Source organism: Truncatella angustata (genome assembly GCF_020726525.1).
Source record: "Truncatella angustata strain MPI-SDFR-AT-0073 chromosome Unknown BKA67scaffold_6, whole genome shotgun sequence".
Classification (NCBI taxonomy): Eukaryota; Fungi; Ascomycota; class Sordariomycetes; order Amphisphaeriales; family Sporocadaceae; genus Truncatella; species Truncatella angustata.
Window position 1 is genome coordinate 967,360 of NW_025763386.1, and position 17,116 is coordinate 984,475.

Genomic DNA, 17,116 nt, shown 5'->3' on the forward strand with positions numbered 1-17,116 from the left:
GATGAAGATGCGAGATGTTAGAACATGAAAGGGTGAGTGGTACAAACGGTTGGAAGCGCCGTTGCGTTGCTGTAAATGCCAGGAGATGATGTACTGTAAGTCAGAAGATGCAGGGCACCCTGGGGCCTATGGGCTTCTGGAGTCTCTGGGGCTTCTGATGGTCGGGGACCCAGTAAAAGCCAGGCTGCAAATGCTAGGCTAGGTCCAAATTGCGGGACGTCTTCAGGGAAATTCGCGTGAGGGCGGATCTTGTTCCAATCAAGTCAAGGTCTGAGGCGTCTAATCCCGGAACCCGTCAGAACGGGTCTCTGGTGGCCGCAGCCCGGGCCGCAGCTGAGTGATCCAAGATGATTTGGTCTCCAGTTGAAAGTGCAATGCAGCTTGTACGTACCCGTACCAATGCACGCTTGCAGCTGTCAAATTATCAACGGTAGCCGACTTGTCCAAAAGGTAGGTATTCTCCGTGGTCCCCTGTATATACTGTGGGTATCCCGTCGTCTGATCGTAAGTCGCTATTCTCAGCTGAGTGATGGGATGACCTCGTGAGCTAGATTACCTTTTGCGGCACCGTCTGTTGAATTCCCTACACTGCTTTCCAGGACCAAGCTCGTTGGTTAGTGGGCAGGACAAATTGGAGATTCCAGACTCCAAGTTTTCTGAGACTTTAGGAATGTTCGTAGTAAACAACAACAAGAAAAAACGACAATAATAACAAGATGCGCTGATAGTTGTATCTAGCGTTCAATATTGGTTTTGTTTTGAGGAAGAAGTACCCGTGAAGAGCTCTTCGAAAGTCGTGATGAAAGTGAGGATGTCAAGTTGTTGGATGCCTATACGGCTTGTTCTACCTATTCTCAAGCCTGGCGGGTAAAGAAATTGGTTTATGTTGGTAAGATCTTTTTTCAGATTGATAGCGAGAGCAGAGGAGGCACCTGTGCCTCGCTTAAAGTGACCGTTGTGGTGTATTCCTCGGATAGGAATTGTTGGACACGGTCGCTGGCCCTAGAACAGGCGCGGCGGAAGGTTATTCAAAGAGGTGTGATCTCATGTGCTCGTCAACTCAAGAATCCTTTGGGCTGACAGGTAAATGATTTTTAGGATGGAGTGACAAACGATGTGTTTTGCTAAACAGATTTTGATTCGACTCTGCTCTCGTTGGATCGGGGGGACGCCTTTTTTTTTTTTTTTTTTTGGCTTGCAATGCGGCCGTGTTGCTTCGTTGTCAGTCAGAACCTTGTAATCTGATGCTGCTGCCAACATAAGATTGAGGTACTTTTCTCGTTTAGTCCTTGGTGCTGACACTATGCAGCCGCGCCCACTTGACGTTAATATTGCGCTTGATTATTGCCTGCATGCTACATAGAGATGGAGAGTAATAGTACTTTACAGTAGTCTAGTCGTCAAGCCTTGGAGAGAGTTACCGGCACCGTAATGGTCGCAGGGGCAAGCCTGCATGAATCAACGGAGGGCACGGAGTCAGTAAAGTCTTTTTCCCTCTCCTGGATTAGACCAACACTATGCGATAAACAAAAGACGACGATAATTGGTGTGTGCCAGCCTGCAGCACCTCACACACACATCCCAGATTCGGCTGCGTATGCAAGTGAGCTTTTGGGCTCAGATGACAGATCAGACTCGAAATTGCGGGTGGCTCGTCCATGGCGGTCCCAAAGGTTTGGCACTCAGCTTTCTTCTTCCCTGCCACATTCCACTCCCGCTTGTAGTGCGAGGTAGCTCGTCTGCTGTCCTCCACACCGCTGCTTCCTTTTTTGCCCTTCAAGTCATGCAAAAAGCATACTCCAGAGCGTTAAATGTTAGTGCTTGTAGGCCATGCATAGTGATGCTTGCGTTAAGATATTTCGAATAAGATAACAAAACTGCATTCCACCAGAAATAACCAGTGGAATTCCAATGCTCAATTGCGCTGTACCTTGCCAGTACGCCAAGACTTTTCGACGGATTGGGCATGGGGACAGGTGGTCCAAATCCCAGCGCAATGGCTCGAGCTGGCGGGGATTCCCGAGGCCGAACCTTGAAACTTTGATGAACCACTGCAGTCTGGCTGGGGCCACTCTAGGTTGGGATGGATCCTACGGTTCACGGACGACGAAGGCTAAATACGGTTTACTAGGCGTCATACTTGCAGCAGCCAGGAATCAGGCAAGAGCCCAAGGGATCAGCAGTTGTGTTCAGAATGGGCAGGTCAGATTTCGCTTGTCGCCAAAACGCTTCTTTTTCTTTCTTTTTCGAGCGCTTGCTTGACCACTCCTTGATCATGCAATGCAAATCTCCGCAGTATGCTAGCACCATATTACTTGTCGTGGTCAAAAGGTTTCGTGCATCAGGTACGAGTATCGATGCACGGTAATTTTACGTCAAGCGAAGCGAAGCCATGCTTCTTTTTGTCTTTTCTTTTCAAAAGTCAAGGTAACCAAAAGACTTTCGCCCGTGTCAATCCAACAGCTACTGCACACATCGAGAATGAGAATGATTTCGCAGTCAATAAGTCAATGCTAATTATCCGTTTCTGCGGTGTGCAGCGTAATCCATGTGATTAGGTGGAATAAATTCCCAAAGGTCAGGCCGAGATAAGCAGCGCCTCTTCCCGGAACGCACATTTGGAAGGAGAATAGCCTTTGATTCGCCTACAAAGTTTCGATGATTGCCGAGACGAATGGTTTTGTTGAGTTCGGTGGCGGCAGTCTTCTATAGGCCCCTGCCCATAACAGCGCATGCTTGGATACTTAATTCACAACATTACTTGTGATTGTGACGCTGTGCTGAACCCATTCCACAAAGCCGCTACAGCGTCACGTAGTCCGGCTGAACCACCTCCGAAGTCGCGATATTAAGCGATTGATGCTTAGAAAAACATCATCTGACGGGCCGAGTTTTGCGATACTCGATATTTGTGGTCTTGGCAGATACACTCTTTGTAACGCCTATCCAGAAATGATTAGCGAGGAATACGACTATGCACGGAACAACGCTATAACTATTGCATAGTATTTTTCTGCCATGAAAGTCCGCACGGGGGTAGGTCTAAGACTCGGGTAGCGGTCTTTTTTGAAACTCGCATACTAAATCTCCATTTTTGGGTGCTAAGTTCACCCCTATCTACCCAGCCTATCGCACGATTTTTACAAGAGCTGCTGTGCTATGAACGCACGTCAGCCTCGGCCTGGTCCTTCTGCGGGGTGCAGAGGCAGGGTAGTGCAAGATAGCGTTGTGGTGTGGTCGTCCTCATTGCCATGTACCCTGGATAGAAGTTGGGATTGGCTGGTCGAAAACGTTAGACTCCTCCGAGGGATGGCCCGTCACCACTAGTCAGGGTCGTGCAAGACACGGCGGTGTTTCTGGGGTCTGCATCGAGATGGAACGAATAACAATACGTAGCTCGGTTTTTTTTTTTTTCCTTTTGCGCCAGTTTTTGTTCTACTATTTTGGGTTGACATGCAGCCGGCAAAGATATTGTCGATTTGGTTGATTATGGCCTGTATCGGCTATGGCTTGACTTGTTCTTTGCCTTGGGCGTACCCGAAAAGGTTGCCGATTGGGGGCTGGCCGCATCTCAGGATTCGCTCAACTAGCGAAAACTTTACGGGAACTTTCAGTCTAATGCAGCCAATAACAAATAAAAGAAAGGAGTTTACAGCAAGGTTAAGGCTGGACTCATCTTGACTTGGGCCTTGGCTTGCTCAGAGTTCAAGTCAAAGTTAAGGTTCGTGTAAGCTGGTGTGAATACAAATGCAAATGTGGACATGATATTGGGCGATGTCGCAATTCCGCTGCGCGCTGCGGCTGCGGGATCTCCGATACCCATCGCGGTTCACGTGGCTCCCCGTATACAGATCCCCGGTCAAATGCTTTTCTGCGGGACCACTTCCACTGTTCTCGAAAATTCCTCGAGATTGGCAAACAGTATCTGAAACGGACACAATCATGCAGGCATGCCCTAGCAACAAACTGCATCGGTGCCCAAATATTGTGGCTTGGCGAGAAAGGCTTGCGATACAGATACTGAAAGGTCATCGAGACTATGAATCATGGGGGTCAACTAATATGCTCAGCACCTAAGAGGTTGGATGTTGTTCACTTACATGAGCGTTGCACGAAATTTCAACGATGTGCATGCAATCCAGCCGGCCGTCAACGGTTGTGATCGGCCCTTGAACCTTATTGCTTGAGGGGTCCCGCGCTATTCTAGCATGACACGACTACTAGTTTAGACTCTCTAAGTTCAAGAGCAAATGACCAACGGGAAGCTCTTGGAGCGTTGTCGGAGAAATGAATCTAATAAGGTGGGTGGATAGATTGGACCGGACGAACCTGAATAGTGGACTTCTAGGATAGGACATCCGGCGAGAAGTTGGAACAGGCGGCTTGTATGGATTGCCATCGCTAAGCGGCAGCCGAGGACGTCATGGTGTCTGCGCTTTTGCTGGCTGGTGGAAGAGCGGACTCGGTTCTCAACATTCAAATCATATCATGACGACGCTTCACTACTCTATTCTAGCTAGCACCGTCAAACATTTATACGTAGCTGATTGGATCCGATTGACTGTCTGAGACACACACGAAATGCCTCGTCCCTTTGTCTGGAAAGGGCACTAGGTGTATTCGCTTGTCTCATTGGTCCCAACCAAAATGTGTAGCCACTCCAATCTGGTAATGGTGTGCAAAGGCACGGCGGCGGCAGAAAGCGTGGCGAGCATGGAAAGTAGATGAAGCCAAGCCAAGCGGAACAGGGGTGTTTGACAAAGGTCCGGCAATCCCTTCCCATCCTTCTTACCAGTAATTGATACCCAAGTACGGATGTAAAAAGCAAGTATCTGCCCCGGTTGCCAACGCGATGTCACACGTAGAGCAGGGAGTGCCCATATGATGCCATGTCCCATGTGCATTGCAGCTCCCTGTGCTATGAATTTCCGTCATGCAACCCCCGGCTCGCTAACCTGCCCCTCACCCGCTGAATCTCATAGATGACGGACTTTTATCCCAGTTCAGCCGGGCATCTAATAACAACCTGTCATCCCATATGGCTGGGCTGAGCTTCGAGTATATGCACGGATCTTTTCATTCATAAAGCGCACCGGCTTTCGCTGCTTCGAAGTTCCTCTCACAAGCTATCTATCCCTTGCCTCGGTCACTGCACAACAAGAAACACCTCCAACGGGTCGGGTCGGGTTCGCTGTGCTGTCGTTCGCCATGACAGAGTGTGTCCACTGCTGTTGCTAAAACAAAATAATAAAAGTCCTGTAAGACGCATGCTACGTGGCGGAGGTGATCAAGAAACATATGCTGCGGAGTTCGAGTTCGCGATGTTACCCATGGATTAACCCCCATTGACACTGCATCATCACCGCTTCTTATGCGTTGTGACTCCCATGCAAGATGCCCACATTAGGCTCTTCCCGCGTTTCCTTACATAGCCGCCCGTTCCTAGACCCAAGTCCGCGTCCTACCCTCGAGGGCTACTTGTGGGGATACACACCAAAACGGTCACGCTGCCACAGCCGGGGTAGTCAGTTCGTGTATCGTCTGCTTCATCTTTTTGTTATCGACCCATGTTTTATCTTTTGTGACGAGTCATCTTACTATGTCTACGATGCGTGGCCTGAGCTGTCAACTCTCCCGGCGGTCAGTCACAATGTTGCGTAACGTGGGCAATCATTTGAATTAAACCGGTCCAGTATCCTTATGGGCCTTTGAAAATCCTGAAATTTCATATGGAGGACGGTGATTCAGACCATGTTCAAACTAGACTAATCACCTCTTGTCAGAGGGTCTTCCTGAATCTCTAATCCATGATTTGCAAAATCCTTCCGACGTTCATTTCTTAAACAAATATCGTTAACAAAATTGCCGGTTAGTCAGATCGCGACAAGGCTTAATAAATACACTATGGCTCAAGCATTCAGCAAGTTCGCACAGTACGACACCTGTCATTACCAAACGCAGGAAATTAACAACGCAAATACGAAGTATTTGCCACTCATCCAGTCTTTATATCACTGAAGAGTACTTGATATAAGGCTGTATAGAGTTTGTACGGTTGGATTTATGAACTTGAAGACCTCTGAGGCGCTTTCTTTCTGGATTTAAGGTCTCGCTTGCCTTGTAGAGACTGACTTCTTGGTAAAATCATCTTCAGTTGACCTGGTTCCCCGCTACTTGTTAATCAGATACGTTGAGAAGGCGTTCAAAAGAGTCGAGCTCTAATATTGTTCAGTGCATCAAACTCTAGAACGATGTAAGTTCATGACTCTGGTGCCGCTATATGGCAATGTATACAACATATCATATGTTGCAAAATAATTTTTCGACTTTACCTTTTGCCAGGAGAATCAGGTACCAGGCCGATCAGTGTCTCAGTCACTGGGTCCACTGCTGCGGCGCTGTTGCACAGGCCGCTGGGGCTTGTTTCGATTAGCCCATCTTATCGTAGGACAACGCAGCACGAATGTAGCTATATATCTGCTGATCCGGAGAAATTTTCCATCGAAGACAATGAGGTGTTTGTCTCGTGCGGAATCTCTGGAGATAATGTATAAGATTTATCATATCAATTTCTGTGCCCATTAGCTTCGATTATTGGTTATACGACAAGGTCCTAAAGAACCGCTTATCATGGGTAGGTTTGCCTTTTTGCCTCCCGAAGCTTGAGATCGAGACGGCGGCGCAATTGTGGCATTGTTCAGACGATAGAGGGGATCGGTGCATTCTCCTTAAGACAATGTCTCTTGTTATTGTACGAATGTCATGCTCAGCTGCAAACAATTTCTCGTTACGAATAATGTTACTGTTAGTGGAGGTAGTCTTAACCTTTTAGAAATAGTCTACGGTAGAAAACTAAAAAACTTGCTCGTGAAAATATACTTTAGGTGGCTGCTGCAGTGGCGTCGAAGTAGCCTATTTAATAGTTGACACCGACTTAATACAGTTACTTCCGACTACCTTCAATGTTCTCCATCCATGATCATCAAACCTTGCACTTCCCCTACGAGCCTTAATATGAATCCGGAATAGCAAGGGTCTTCCCAGCCGCCGGTGTGTCTAATGTAGTCCTAACTAGTACCGCTGGGTATGCAAATCATCCTTCCGCGGTTCTTTTAAATAGATATATGAATCGCCGCCTGTACCCAACTTTCCACCATTTTGTAGCTAGATATTACATATCTGATTTTTTTTTCTTTTTCTTTTTTGCCAGCTAGATCTTTTTGGGCTTAAAGAAGAGTGATCATCTTCCATATTTGTATCTGCTAATGTAAATATGTTCTAGGGGCACAGTTTTACCTCATGTTTGATCTCCAGGAAAACTGACAGGCGTCGTGTACAGGCAAGCCCTTGTGAAGCCAAGTATGCGAGTCTACATATCTTGATACTGCATACGCCAACATCTGGCACATATTCGTAGTTGCCCAGATTCCGATTCGAAGACTAGCTGAACAAGAGACCACGTTGACAAGCGACGAAATACGAATTAAGGTTAATGAGAGACCTGTACGAAGAGACCGACAACCGAATGCAAGCAAGCCCTCATTTGAGGTAGTCAAGATGAAAAACCTTGGCCTTGAAGCATGTAACAGGGGGTCTGAACTATGCTTTTTGCGCAGCCATCACTTAGTCCACAACTGCTATTTGCGGCGACGTGCAGATGAAGAACACGTGAAGTAATCAAGAACACCACCCACACGTACAAGTCGGCGAGAACTGTCATGTTCTGAGCTGTGTTCTTTTTTAAGGTTGCAATTTGCGAAATGGAGCCACGACGTCGCGGTATATTATTGGTGTATGGCGAAGTAGTTCAGCATCCTTAGTTCAAACCACAACGCCAGAAGATTCGGGGCTGTCACAATTCCAAGACATCAGCAAGAGGAATAACTTGAAGACTAACTGATTTTGATTTTGATGGAATCGGGAGAGCAAGAGACCTGAAATCGCCATGACGCATCCTACCTGCTGTTCATTTCTATCGTGACTGCTTTGGCTATCCCTATGCGTCATAAAGCCTTTTGTTACTAGTGGCTGACCAAATGATGGAATAAAAATATTTTAAATACACCTATCTTCACACTAAATGGACTGACAATCACTAGTTTCTTATAGCCTAAATAGTCTCAGGGGTTTTAACGGGTTCTAGCCTCGAACTCGACTTAGGTCAGACAAGGCCATGGATCGCACCATTTTCCAAAACGAAGTTGGCATCAGTACACCGACAGTTGCTCTCAAGCGCATCTGTGTGTGTGGATCAGGACCTCATTGACGACCCAATATCTTGGTCGACTGCTGCACGGCGCCAGACTCCCTGACTATAATTCGTGGACCAAGATTGTCTTTCAAAGCGTAGCCAATCAACTCGCACGGAGAGCTCACGCTAGCCTGTCACGTGACCGTAGCTTCATGCCGGGTAAGGCCCGTACCTTTGCCTTTCCCGCGTGCACGCTCTCAACCCTAGTAATCTCTCCAGCGATGTTCCTTGAGCCCGACAGTTTGTTTGGGGTGGAGTGTGGGCATTGCAGGGAGGGGGCGTGGATGTTGAAATAGGGGGGAACCATTTGTTGTGATACGACGGCTGATCGAAGATTGGCTGTTTTTAGGGGCACATGCACTGCTGGGTGTTGGATCATAGTGGCTGGCGACCTTTTGAATGCAAAAACTTGACAGGCTGGCTGAATTGAAGCTGTCTATCGAGGACAATTAATTGAATACATTCGAATACAAGCGCCTTGTGATCCCCGACACTAAACCCCGGTCAACAACCTTGACACCCCATATCTGACTCCAACCGACTAGCGATATATTCGGGTCGAACTTCCAGGCTGCCTGCCTGCATTCCACGTTATCAATGGCTGGGGTCTTATTTTGCGAGCATACTTACGGGTTCTGCTCAAGAGTGGCCCACGGGGTTGCGTTTAGAAGCAGGTTGTTGCACGAATGCGTGCGTTGCATTGGTCGGGCAACTCAACTCCGCTACTATGTATCAGGACGCAACACTAGGACTCGCATTCTGTTTTATGTGTTGTTTTTGGCTTCGTTGTACGTTGGAAAGCTGGTCGGATATCCTACGCCACGAAATGAGGTCTATACGGGCCCGTATCTCTACACTCTACTCGGTTGAAGCCGTTCAGTCTAGTGATGCATGTCATCTGTAGTACACAGTAATTTTTCCACTCTGATCTCTCATTTTATCCACCAAGTTTCAATATCCACACAGCTTGGTGGCGGGGTTTTTCGTCCGGAGACCTACCCGGTAGTTATATTAATGTGTGAGTCGTGCACGGTGAATGAAACCTTTCATTCGCTGTTCAGAGTTGCTCTAGTTTGTACGCTCGGGGATCGCCTGTCTCTTGAAGCCATCTCAATTGGAGACTGCAATCAAAAACTCCGCCAGAACTGGCATGCGCACATCGCCATCACATTACGCAGCAACAACTCGTTTCTTAGTGGCCTCTTGACGGCTACTGCTGTAGGCACAGTCATGCATGCACTCGAATCCACGCCCACGTTAGCGACACGAAAACCGCTGCAGTCAACCGCCATAAGCAATCGTCTACACTGACAATCGATTTCCATAGTAATCCAACTAGAGTCTGGCCTGCCATCATCACGTAGTGTCCCTCCCGGGTTGTGCAGACGGCATGACCCTGATGGCAGGTCAATGGCTACATAGCCAACCTCCATTATCGAGGTGCTAAAAGACCAACCACTACCCCGCCTTCAACGGCTTCCGCCCTAAATTCGAATTTGGCTGTCAGAGCTTATCCATGGGCTTCCTCTGCCGTTTTCAGACCAGCGCAGCAAGCTCTGGTAGGATTTCCACCCATTCCATTGCTCCGAACCTTGGGTTGCTTCCAAGAATGCAGGCTGCGGAATCCGCATGTTATCACCAGCCTTCATGGTATGGCGGGCCAGGAATAGCGCTATCCGTTTGGAGCCAGCCAGGGCTGAGACTGGGACATGCGGGTTCGAAGCCCTGTCGTTTTCAGGCAGTCAACGAAGCGATAATTCGAGCGTCTGGACGTCTGTGGAGCAAGGATTACTGATCCTTGGGCGCTCAGACCCGGTTATCGACAACTCATTGACGTCCTGGAGGACGAAGGAGCACGACTATCGCACTGCGAACCAGCGGTGAGCTATCATATTCTACCGTTTTGTCGTGTCATGTCGTCTCTTGTCCTATCCGGTCCTGTCGTATTCCTTCTCAGTCTGCCTGCCGGGAGGGGGCCACTCTTTGACAACTGAGCATCGTGCAGTAGCGCTAGCCCACAAGCTGGAATCCTGGCCCGATGGACCAGCCGTGCGTGCGTGCGTGCCAAATAGCTTCAACATCAGATCATGATAACTATTCACTGCAATCCTTCTAGCTAGCTCGGTCCCGTGCCTTTCGCCTATTCACTTTGCGTGCGCAATCTCTTCCCTATCTGCATCACATCTCCGTGATTGTCCCCATGCAGCTGGGCGACGGAATCTGCCAGGCTGCTGCACAGCGGCCAGCAACTGGGTCGCGCACCATCTTGTATGAGATTGTGACCCGCTGCCGGCCCGGGGAATGCGACGCAGCCATTCGATATATTGTGCTACCACCATACGGAAGGGCTATACTATGTCTTGTATGAGTTGCTAGCTGCAGCAAGCTATACCAATATGCTTCTCCCTGCGCAAGTGCTGTCGCATCGCGCTGTTCATGTTACCGTCTTTCCCCACCGTCAGCACGAAGCGACTTCCGTTTTCTACACCTTGCAGAGCCCTTGCTACGGGGCTCTCGCGTGGGCTGTCGTGGCTGCGAAAAGACCTGCTTTGGGCTTCCTGCATGAAGCCAACGCAGTACACGGTCCACTAGCTGTGTGCTACTTGTCTACCCGTCCCTGCCGCATGTCTGCCGCCCCTGTGACCACGGTCCGACGCGAGTCTGCAGCTGTTGCGATCTTCGAGTAGCATCAATATCCACCTTGCATACGCCTATGTCCGCCCATGACACGATTTGCGTAGCAAGAAGATGCACCCACGGCCATCGACTCCCGATTTCACCTGAAGATCATCCTTGGAACCATGGTTTGCAGCCATAGACCGCATCATAGTATAAGCACTACTGGGGGGGGGGGGGGGGGGGGGGTAAACGAAGCGGTGAACGGGCCCTACCATTTCGTGTCATTTATTCGAGGAGCCGGATTTCATCATGACTGGATCACATGATCTAAACTCGGCTGCACGCGATAATGCGCGCATTTGCAGGCGCAAGTCGCCGAGATGTCCCCGCCCCGCTCCCGGGACATGCAATGTGTACGAAAAATGTACGAGATATCGCCGTTTTGTGTTGAAATATCCAGGAAACTCGCTTCGAGCAATCTACTGCGAACCATATCGCAACGTATCAGCAAGTCGTCTTCAACCCGGCGTTGTATCCCAAACTCAGCCGCAGGCACGGGGTTCCGAGATGGCCGCAAGCGAAGTCAATAAGTCTTACTTTGAGTATGCATGCATTTTTCCATCAGAACTTTAAAAGTCCGAATTATGTATATGATTTGGGTTGCATAGTCGATCCACATACCCTGGTCGACCACCCTTGCTGGGTTCGCTATAGCTAACGCTCTTAGCGACCAAGCAGCACAATATGATACCAAGCACGAAAAGAGTTTACAGCAACTCACAGAAGCAATCCAATCAAAGCTCGACTTCATTGGGGCAGACTGGGTAGATGATGACGATGATGACGACGACGATGGGCAAACCGACAGTTCAAAGCAAGTGAGGCTTCTGGACTATGCATGTGGTACAGGCATGATATCCCGGGTACGCTTTGACCAACTCATCACACAGATTACATACATTGTACAACAAGAGACTAACTCATCACTTGCAGGCTTTGGCGTCCTATACGACACAGTGTGTTGGCGTCGATATATCCGATAACATGGTGGCGCAATATAATGCACGAGCTGAGAATCAGGTATTAACTACCCAAACATTTAACGCAATGTAGTCATGTCAATTTCAGTCTTACGGCCAACAACTTGCCATGCAATACTGGTTTTGGCAGAAGCAATTTCAGGAAGCAACTGCTAATGAGTTTCTTAGGGTCTATCAAAAGAAGACATGTACGCAGTAGTCGGAGACTTGGCTGCGCCGAATGATCCAACGCCAGCAGCCCTGTCCGGCACTGAGTTCTCCAATTTCGACGTGGCAGCAGTGGGCGGAGGGTTCCACCACTTCGATGATCCTCAGCTCGTAGCAACACGGCTGGTTGAGCGGTTGCGGCCTGGCGGCGTCTTGTTCATCTGGGACTTCCTATCGCATGACGCAGACCCTAATCTTGCCTCGAGGGGCGTTACGCATCATGGGTTTTCCGAGGAGCAGGCGCGTAGTATCTTCGAGAAGGCCGGTTGCAAAGACTTCGGTCTGAAGGATCTAGGTAGCGGAGTTGTCTTCGGGCATGGGCATAGTCATGGCGACGGACATGGACAAGGCCATAAGCATGGCCACGCACATGACGGCGAGGGCCAAAGGCTCATGAAGCGCCGGGCGTTTCTCGCCAGAGGACAGAAGGCTTGAAAAGAATAGAAAATCTTGTGCAACGGAGAATTCCCCGTATTGTCGAACCATGAATAGACCAGAACTTGGGACAGACTGAAGTTACTTGAACTCCGTAATGTAATTGTGCATATCTAGCCGTTCATGGCGACAATATAAGAGGATACATAGCTACTGGAAAAGTTATGCATGACTTGATGTTATTCCACATCTCCTGTTATTAGGAAGACATCACATGTCAAGGTAGCATCGGCGCTTATTAGTGTATCCATGTTGCCGGAACTTTGGTCCCTCCACTGAGAACAAATAAACATCTACCGACAGGAGCCACTATACAAACATGGACTAGAGACCGGTAGCCGGTTAGAACGATATGATATACATGCAAGGTCAAACTATAACGCATGTGAGCGACCGCGAATTCTATCTAGCCCTTGACCCCTAAAAAAAAACTGGTACAACAATATACCTACAACTAGATACTCGAACAATGTGTATCCGCAGTAAAAAAGCAACAGCAACCGGAATCACCCAGCGAAGACACCACACCTCCATAGCAGATTTGCCCTATGCGGGGTATCTTACGGTCAAATTTTGCGAGGTGGTGATGGGGGGTTTTTTTTTTTTTTTTTTGGTGCACCGGATACTGCCCGCAACCGCGAAAACTAGTGCATAGTCACGCATTACACCTCGCGTTTAGCATTCAATAACCTGTCGCAAAACATGACTCGTCATATCAAACCCGAGATATCATAAGCAAATTACTCCCTTCGCTAGGTGTTTAGCTCGGTATCCAGATACCCGGTCTTGCTTTTCATAGAGACATGCTTTTAGGAACATCACTACCGACCCTCCCCCGTGTCTTGGCGCATGGTGGAGCCGTCGATTCGACCCTCAGCCGAAGCGAGTCACCATCGCGGGAACTGTTGCCCTTTTGACCAACAGATAGACGCGGGGATTGTTATTTCTTCTTCTGTGGCACTTCGCCATCCCAGCTGCACATGCGGACGCGAGTGCCAGACGTCGAGGTGGATGCGCCGGAATGGAACGAAGGTTGCCCCGCCGCCATGCAGTGTAATAGACGGCTGTATACTCTGTTTCACGGAGAGCGACACAACCAAGCATGCAAGTCATACTTCAAATGTTATGCACAATAAATGAAATATTCCGCCGAAGGATGGCGGACTCCTTTCGTAGTGTCGTCAGGACTCAGTCAATATCCAGTCACCAAGTTTCTAGTCAAGGGTCCATAAGCGGTTCTCAAAAAGATGGGCATGTGCCTTTGCTTAGAACGCCAACGTAGAACGCGGGGCGAAACATTGGAAAACGACGAGCGAGCTTTGTGCCAAACGAGCCTATACAATTCCATGCCAATGATGCACTTCACAGATCATGGCACCTCCCTCCTTCTCCCCCTCTTTCCCCTTTCGAGTGAGCCTGAACATATTGCTTTCTCAGAGCGCTAAAGTATACGTGAAGTCTTCACCTGTAGCATATAGACTGCGGTTAGCTCCTCTTCAGCCGCTCCGGTCAAACGAAGAATGCATCCAGCCTCCCCCAGACGACAACTTGGCATACTGCGGAGCTTCGGGTCTGAATAACATGGAAATGCTGATTTCTTCCACGAACTGGAAGAATGACTACTGCAAGAGACTTGACAGCATATCAATTTACCCATTGCGAGTCGAGCATGGAACCTTTTCTAAGCAGCTTAAGGGGAATACCAGCCCTACAGTGTGCATCACAGACAGTCAATTTAGCCATCTGTGACAAGCTTCGGGTCTAGCAAGTCCCGCCTGCCCCAGCGTGAACAAGCCTTATCTACATATCAATACTAGCCGAGTCAACTTACATCTACAAGTGGTGCACAAATTCCGATGGCATTCAGTCTTTTGCTACACACTACGTGCTTCCCACCTTCTTAGATTTCTGCAAAGCAGTGATAACTCTTTCGCTTGCAGGACGAACAAATTATAATCTGGCTTGCGACACATAATAGGACAGCCTGTCAGAACAATATCATAACCGCCGAGTTTATGATATACACACATGACAATATCTTGCTACCACCCACATAATACAATTTCGCTATCTTGGATCATGATATCCTAGCCTCGAGTATTCAAATTACTTTGATGGTGCTAAACTTGACCCTATGGAATCCCGTGATGAAGCTTAATGGCGTGTGTATTTTTGCTCCAACTTGACCCCTTGACGGTCCAGATTCTGTAGAGACGCGCGCCCTTGTGCTGGTGTTGGGAACACTTTTGGGATCAACTGTAAGCGTGGAAGCAGTTCGAGTCTTGAGTCTGTTCCTCACCTGCTTTTTTCTTCTTGTTTGGGATCGTGATAGGCGGGGAAGTATTTTCTCTCTCTCTCTCTCTCTCTCTCTCTCTCTCTCTCTCTCTCTCTCTCTCTCTCTCTCTCTCTCTCTCTCTCTCTCTCTCTCTCTCTGTCTATCTATCTATCATCACTCCTTAATTTTCCAGTCCAAACACCGCGAAAGACCCAAGACCCGAACCACCCCTCCCACCCCGTGCCACCCTTCCCAGGACGAAAGACTTTCCTCCGCCTCCGCGATCCCTCGCACTCCGGACCGGACGCTATAAGTAACTACCCCGGACATCGCGTGCCGAGCCCCTTCCTCACCTTCCCTCGAGGAGTCCCGTTCGCGTCCTGGGCTAGCGTGCACTGGGCGTGTCGGACTTGCGAGCCTGCGCTCACCGGCGGGCCATGGGCTGATTTTCGGTGTTCGAGGTCATCGAGGGCGTAGTTCTGGGGTCAAAGGGGGGGCTGCGTATATGGTAGGTATGGGCACGTTATCGTGTTCTGGTTGGAGATGGAAGATGACAACGTGAGGGGAGGATCGAGGAGATCGTGGAGATCTGCGCACGTCAAGGGGTATGATGGGAATGTTTGGAAGTGAAAGGCTTTAGGAAGAGGAGACTGGAGACTGGAGTCTGGGGTGCAAGCTAGCGAGGACGAGAAGGGCAGAATTCGGACGAGATCGTGGAAAGTTGGTTTGGTAGGTTATATTGTGGACGGTCTGTCCTGCAGTGTTGATATACAACGTATATATATACATGGAGGGCTTTTGGAACCTCATTATGCCTACATTGGCTGGTGTTCATGCATATGTATCTATCTGATTTCATCGCTCAGGCATTTTCCACCCATAGCTGTGACCACTTACTAGAGGTAGGTCTAGGGTTGCCGAAAGTCATGAATGACTCCACGGTTACATTCCGTAGCTGTATTGCTGCTCGGAACAAGCATTACGCACAAGTCATAATGCCCTGGTTACTTCTCGGGCTGCCGTTGTCGGCCTTTCGAATACATCATCGAGGCGTTGTCCTGCTCCCGGGCGTGCTGTGTTGGCACGTCTGATATCCTGCGTTCACTTGGCTTGGACAAATGTATTGCTCTCATTTCGACTCATTCTCCTGTCGCATTTGCTGAGCTTCTGCCTTAGCTTTCGCCTCAGCCTCCTGGGCCCTCATCCTATCCTGCAGTGCCTTCAGCTTACGGTCCAGGGGCATCTTGAAGGTCATCAAGATAGCTCTCCGTGTTTCAAGATCTCTTATTCTATCTTCGGGCGTTGACTCGACGATTTGCTGCTTCTCCTACAGTTCGTCTCCTATTAGCTATGCACTTCCGGTTTTGGGGCTATCGATGCGCCTTCCGCAATATACGTACAGCCTTGAACTCTTGCTGCGTCTTCAATCCCGCACCGTAGATGGTGCCGACCATTGTCACAGCGGCGAAAGCGGCGGTCCAGATGACGCGCTTGATATTGGAGGCTGGTGCCTTGAGGGGGGTCGCAGGCGGCGGAGGAGCGAGCGGGCGTCCTCGAGGGGCGCCCCTCACCCTGGGCCCTCGCGATGGTGGTGGTGTTGCCATTGTTTTCTTGTTTTCGTTGGGTTGGTTGTGAAAAATGAACCCGCCTGCGCTCAATCCCAGTACTCTCTCCAGCAATAGTCGCTCTCACGTCGCCTGTTTGTCGGCCGCGTCTTCCGCACTACCTCATCACAGCTGCCACGGCTGAGCGTGCTGCTGCGACTGCTGCTTCGGCTGTGCGTGCTGCACGAGGTACTGCTCTCGAACGAGTCGGCGCGTCTGATCGCTCTTGACCGGAACCGCAATGCAGGCTCAGGGAAAACACCAGTTGGGTCGACTCGTAAGCTGTGGGCTGCGGTGAGTGCCGGTGTGGTCGGCCGTGAATTGTCTGGAGTCGAGGACGAGCTCTCTGGCAGATCTTGAAGCTCGACTTCTGCTTGGACAAATTCACCGGCGTTGGCGGAATTGGTTCCGAGTTTAGTGATGCGGGTCGCCGTCGCTTTCGGCATTGACAGCGCCCTTATTAAGCGGCGTGCAGTATCCAGTGGAGGCATTATTATCATTACCATCGCTGACGTAGGTAGTGGTTTTGCTCTTTGCTGCGTGCTTTTCTGCTGGAGATATTCTCGCGTAGATTTACTTGGTTTATACAGAATATACGGGTCGGCTTCTGGCCTGTTGTTTCTATTTTTCTTTCTATCTCTAGATCTCTTGGTATCTTGGGAGATCTGCGAATACTGGGTTCGTT

At 49.3% G+C, this 17,116-nt stretch overlaps 2 protein-coding genes across 2 annotated transcripts; one reads left to right on the forward strand and one right to left on the reverse strand.

Annotated features, from left to right (window-relative positions):
* The first annotated feature begins 11,116 nt into the window (after window positions 1-11,116).
* On the forward strand, window positions 11,117-12,731 carry BKA67DRAFT_571789 (S-adenosyl-L-methionine-dependent methyltransferase). Its single transcript, XM_046103247.1, has 4 exons — window positions 11,117-11,472; window positions 11,598-11,793; window positions 11,864-11,950; window positions 12,079-12,731. Exons 1-4 carry the CDS (start codon window positions 11,180-11,182, stop codon window positions 12,550-12,552), a joined length of 1,050 nt encoding a protein of 349 aa, XP_045956024.1. The 5' UTR covers window positions 11,117-11,179; the 3' UTR covers window positions 12,553-12,731.
* A 2,821-nt stretch (window positions 12,732-15,552) lies between these two features.
* Window positions 15,553-16,800, reverse strand: BKA67DRAFT_571795 (uncharacterized protein). The gene is made up of 2 exons (XM_046103248.1): window positions 16,228-16,800; window positions 15,553-16,154 (listed from the first exon to the last, which is right to left on the reverse strand). Exons 1-2 carry the CDS (start codon window positions 16,429-16,431, stop codon window positions 15,957-15,959), a joined length of 402 nt encoding a protein of 133 aa, XP_045956025.1. The 5' UTR covers window positions 16,432-16,800; the 3' UTR covers window positions 15,553-15,956.
* Between the last annotated feature and the right edge of the window lie 316 nt (window positions 16,801-17,116).

Coding starts and splice junctions, on each gene's coding strand:
- BKA67DRAFT_571789 (XM_046103247.1), top strand. CDS start 11,180: ATGACTGGATCACATGATCTAAACTCGGCTGCACGCGATAATGCGCGC. Junction 11,473..11,597: donor GTCAATAAGTCTTACTTTGA/GTATGCATGCAT, acceptor TAACGCTCTTAG/CGACCAAGCAGCACAATATG. Junction 11,794..11,863: donor GTACAGGCATGATATCCCGG/GTACGCTTTGAC, acceptor CATCACTTGCAG/GCTTTGGCGTCCTATACGAC.
- BKA67DRAFT_571795 (XM_046103248.1), bottom strand. CDS start 16,431: ATGGCAACACCACCACCATCGCGAGGGCCCAGGGTGAGGGGCGCCCCT. Junction 16,155..16,227: donor CGCAGCAAGAGTTCAAGGCT/GTACGTATATTG, acceptor GACGAACTGTAG/GAGAAGCAGCAAATCGTCGA.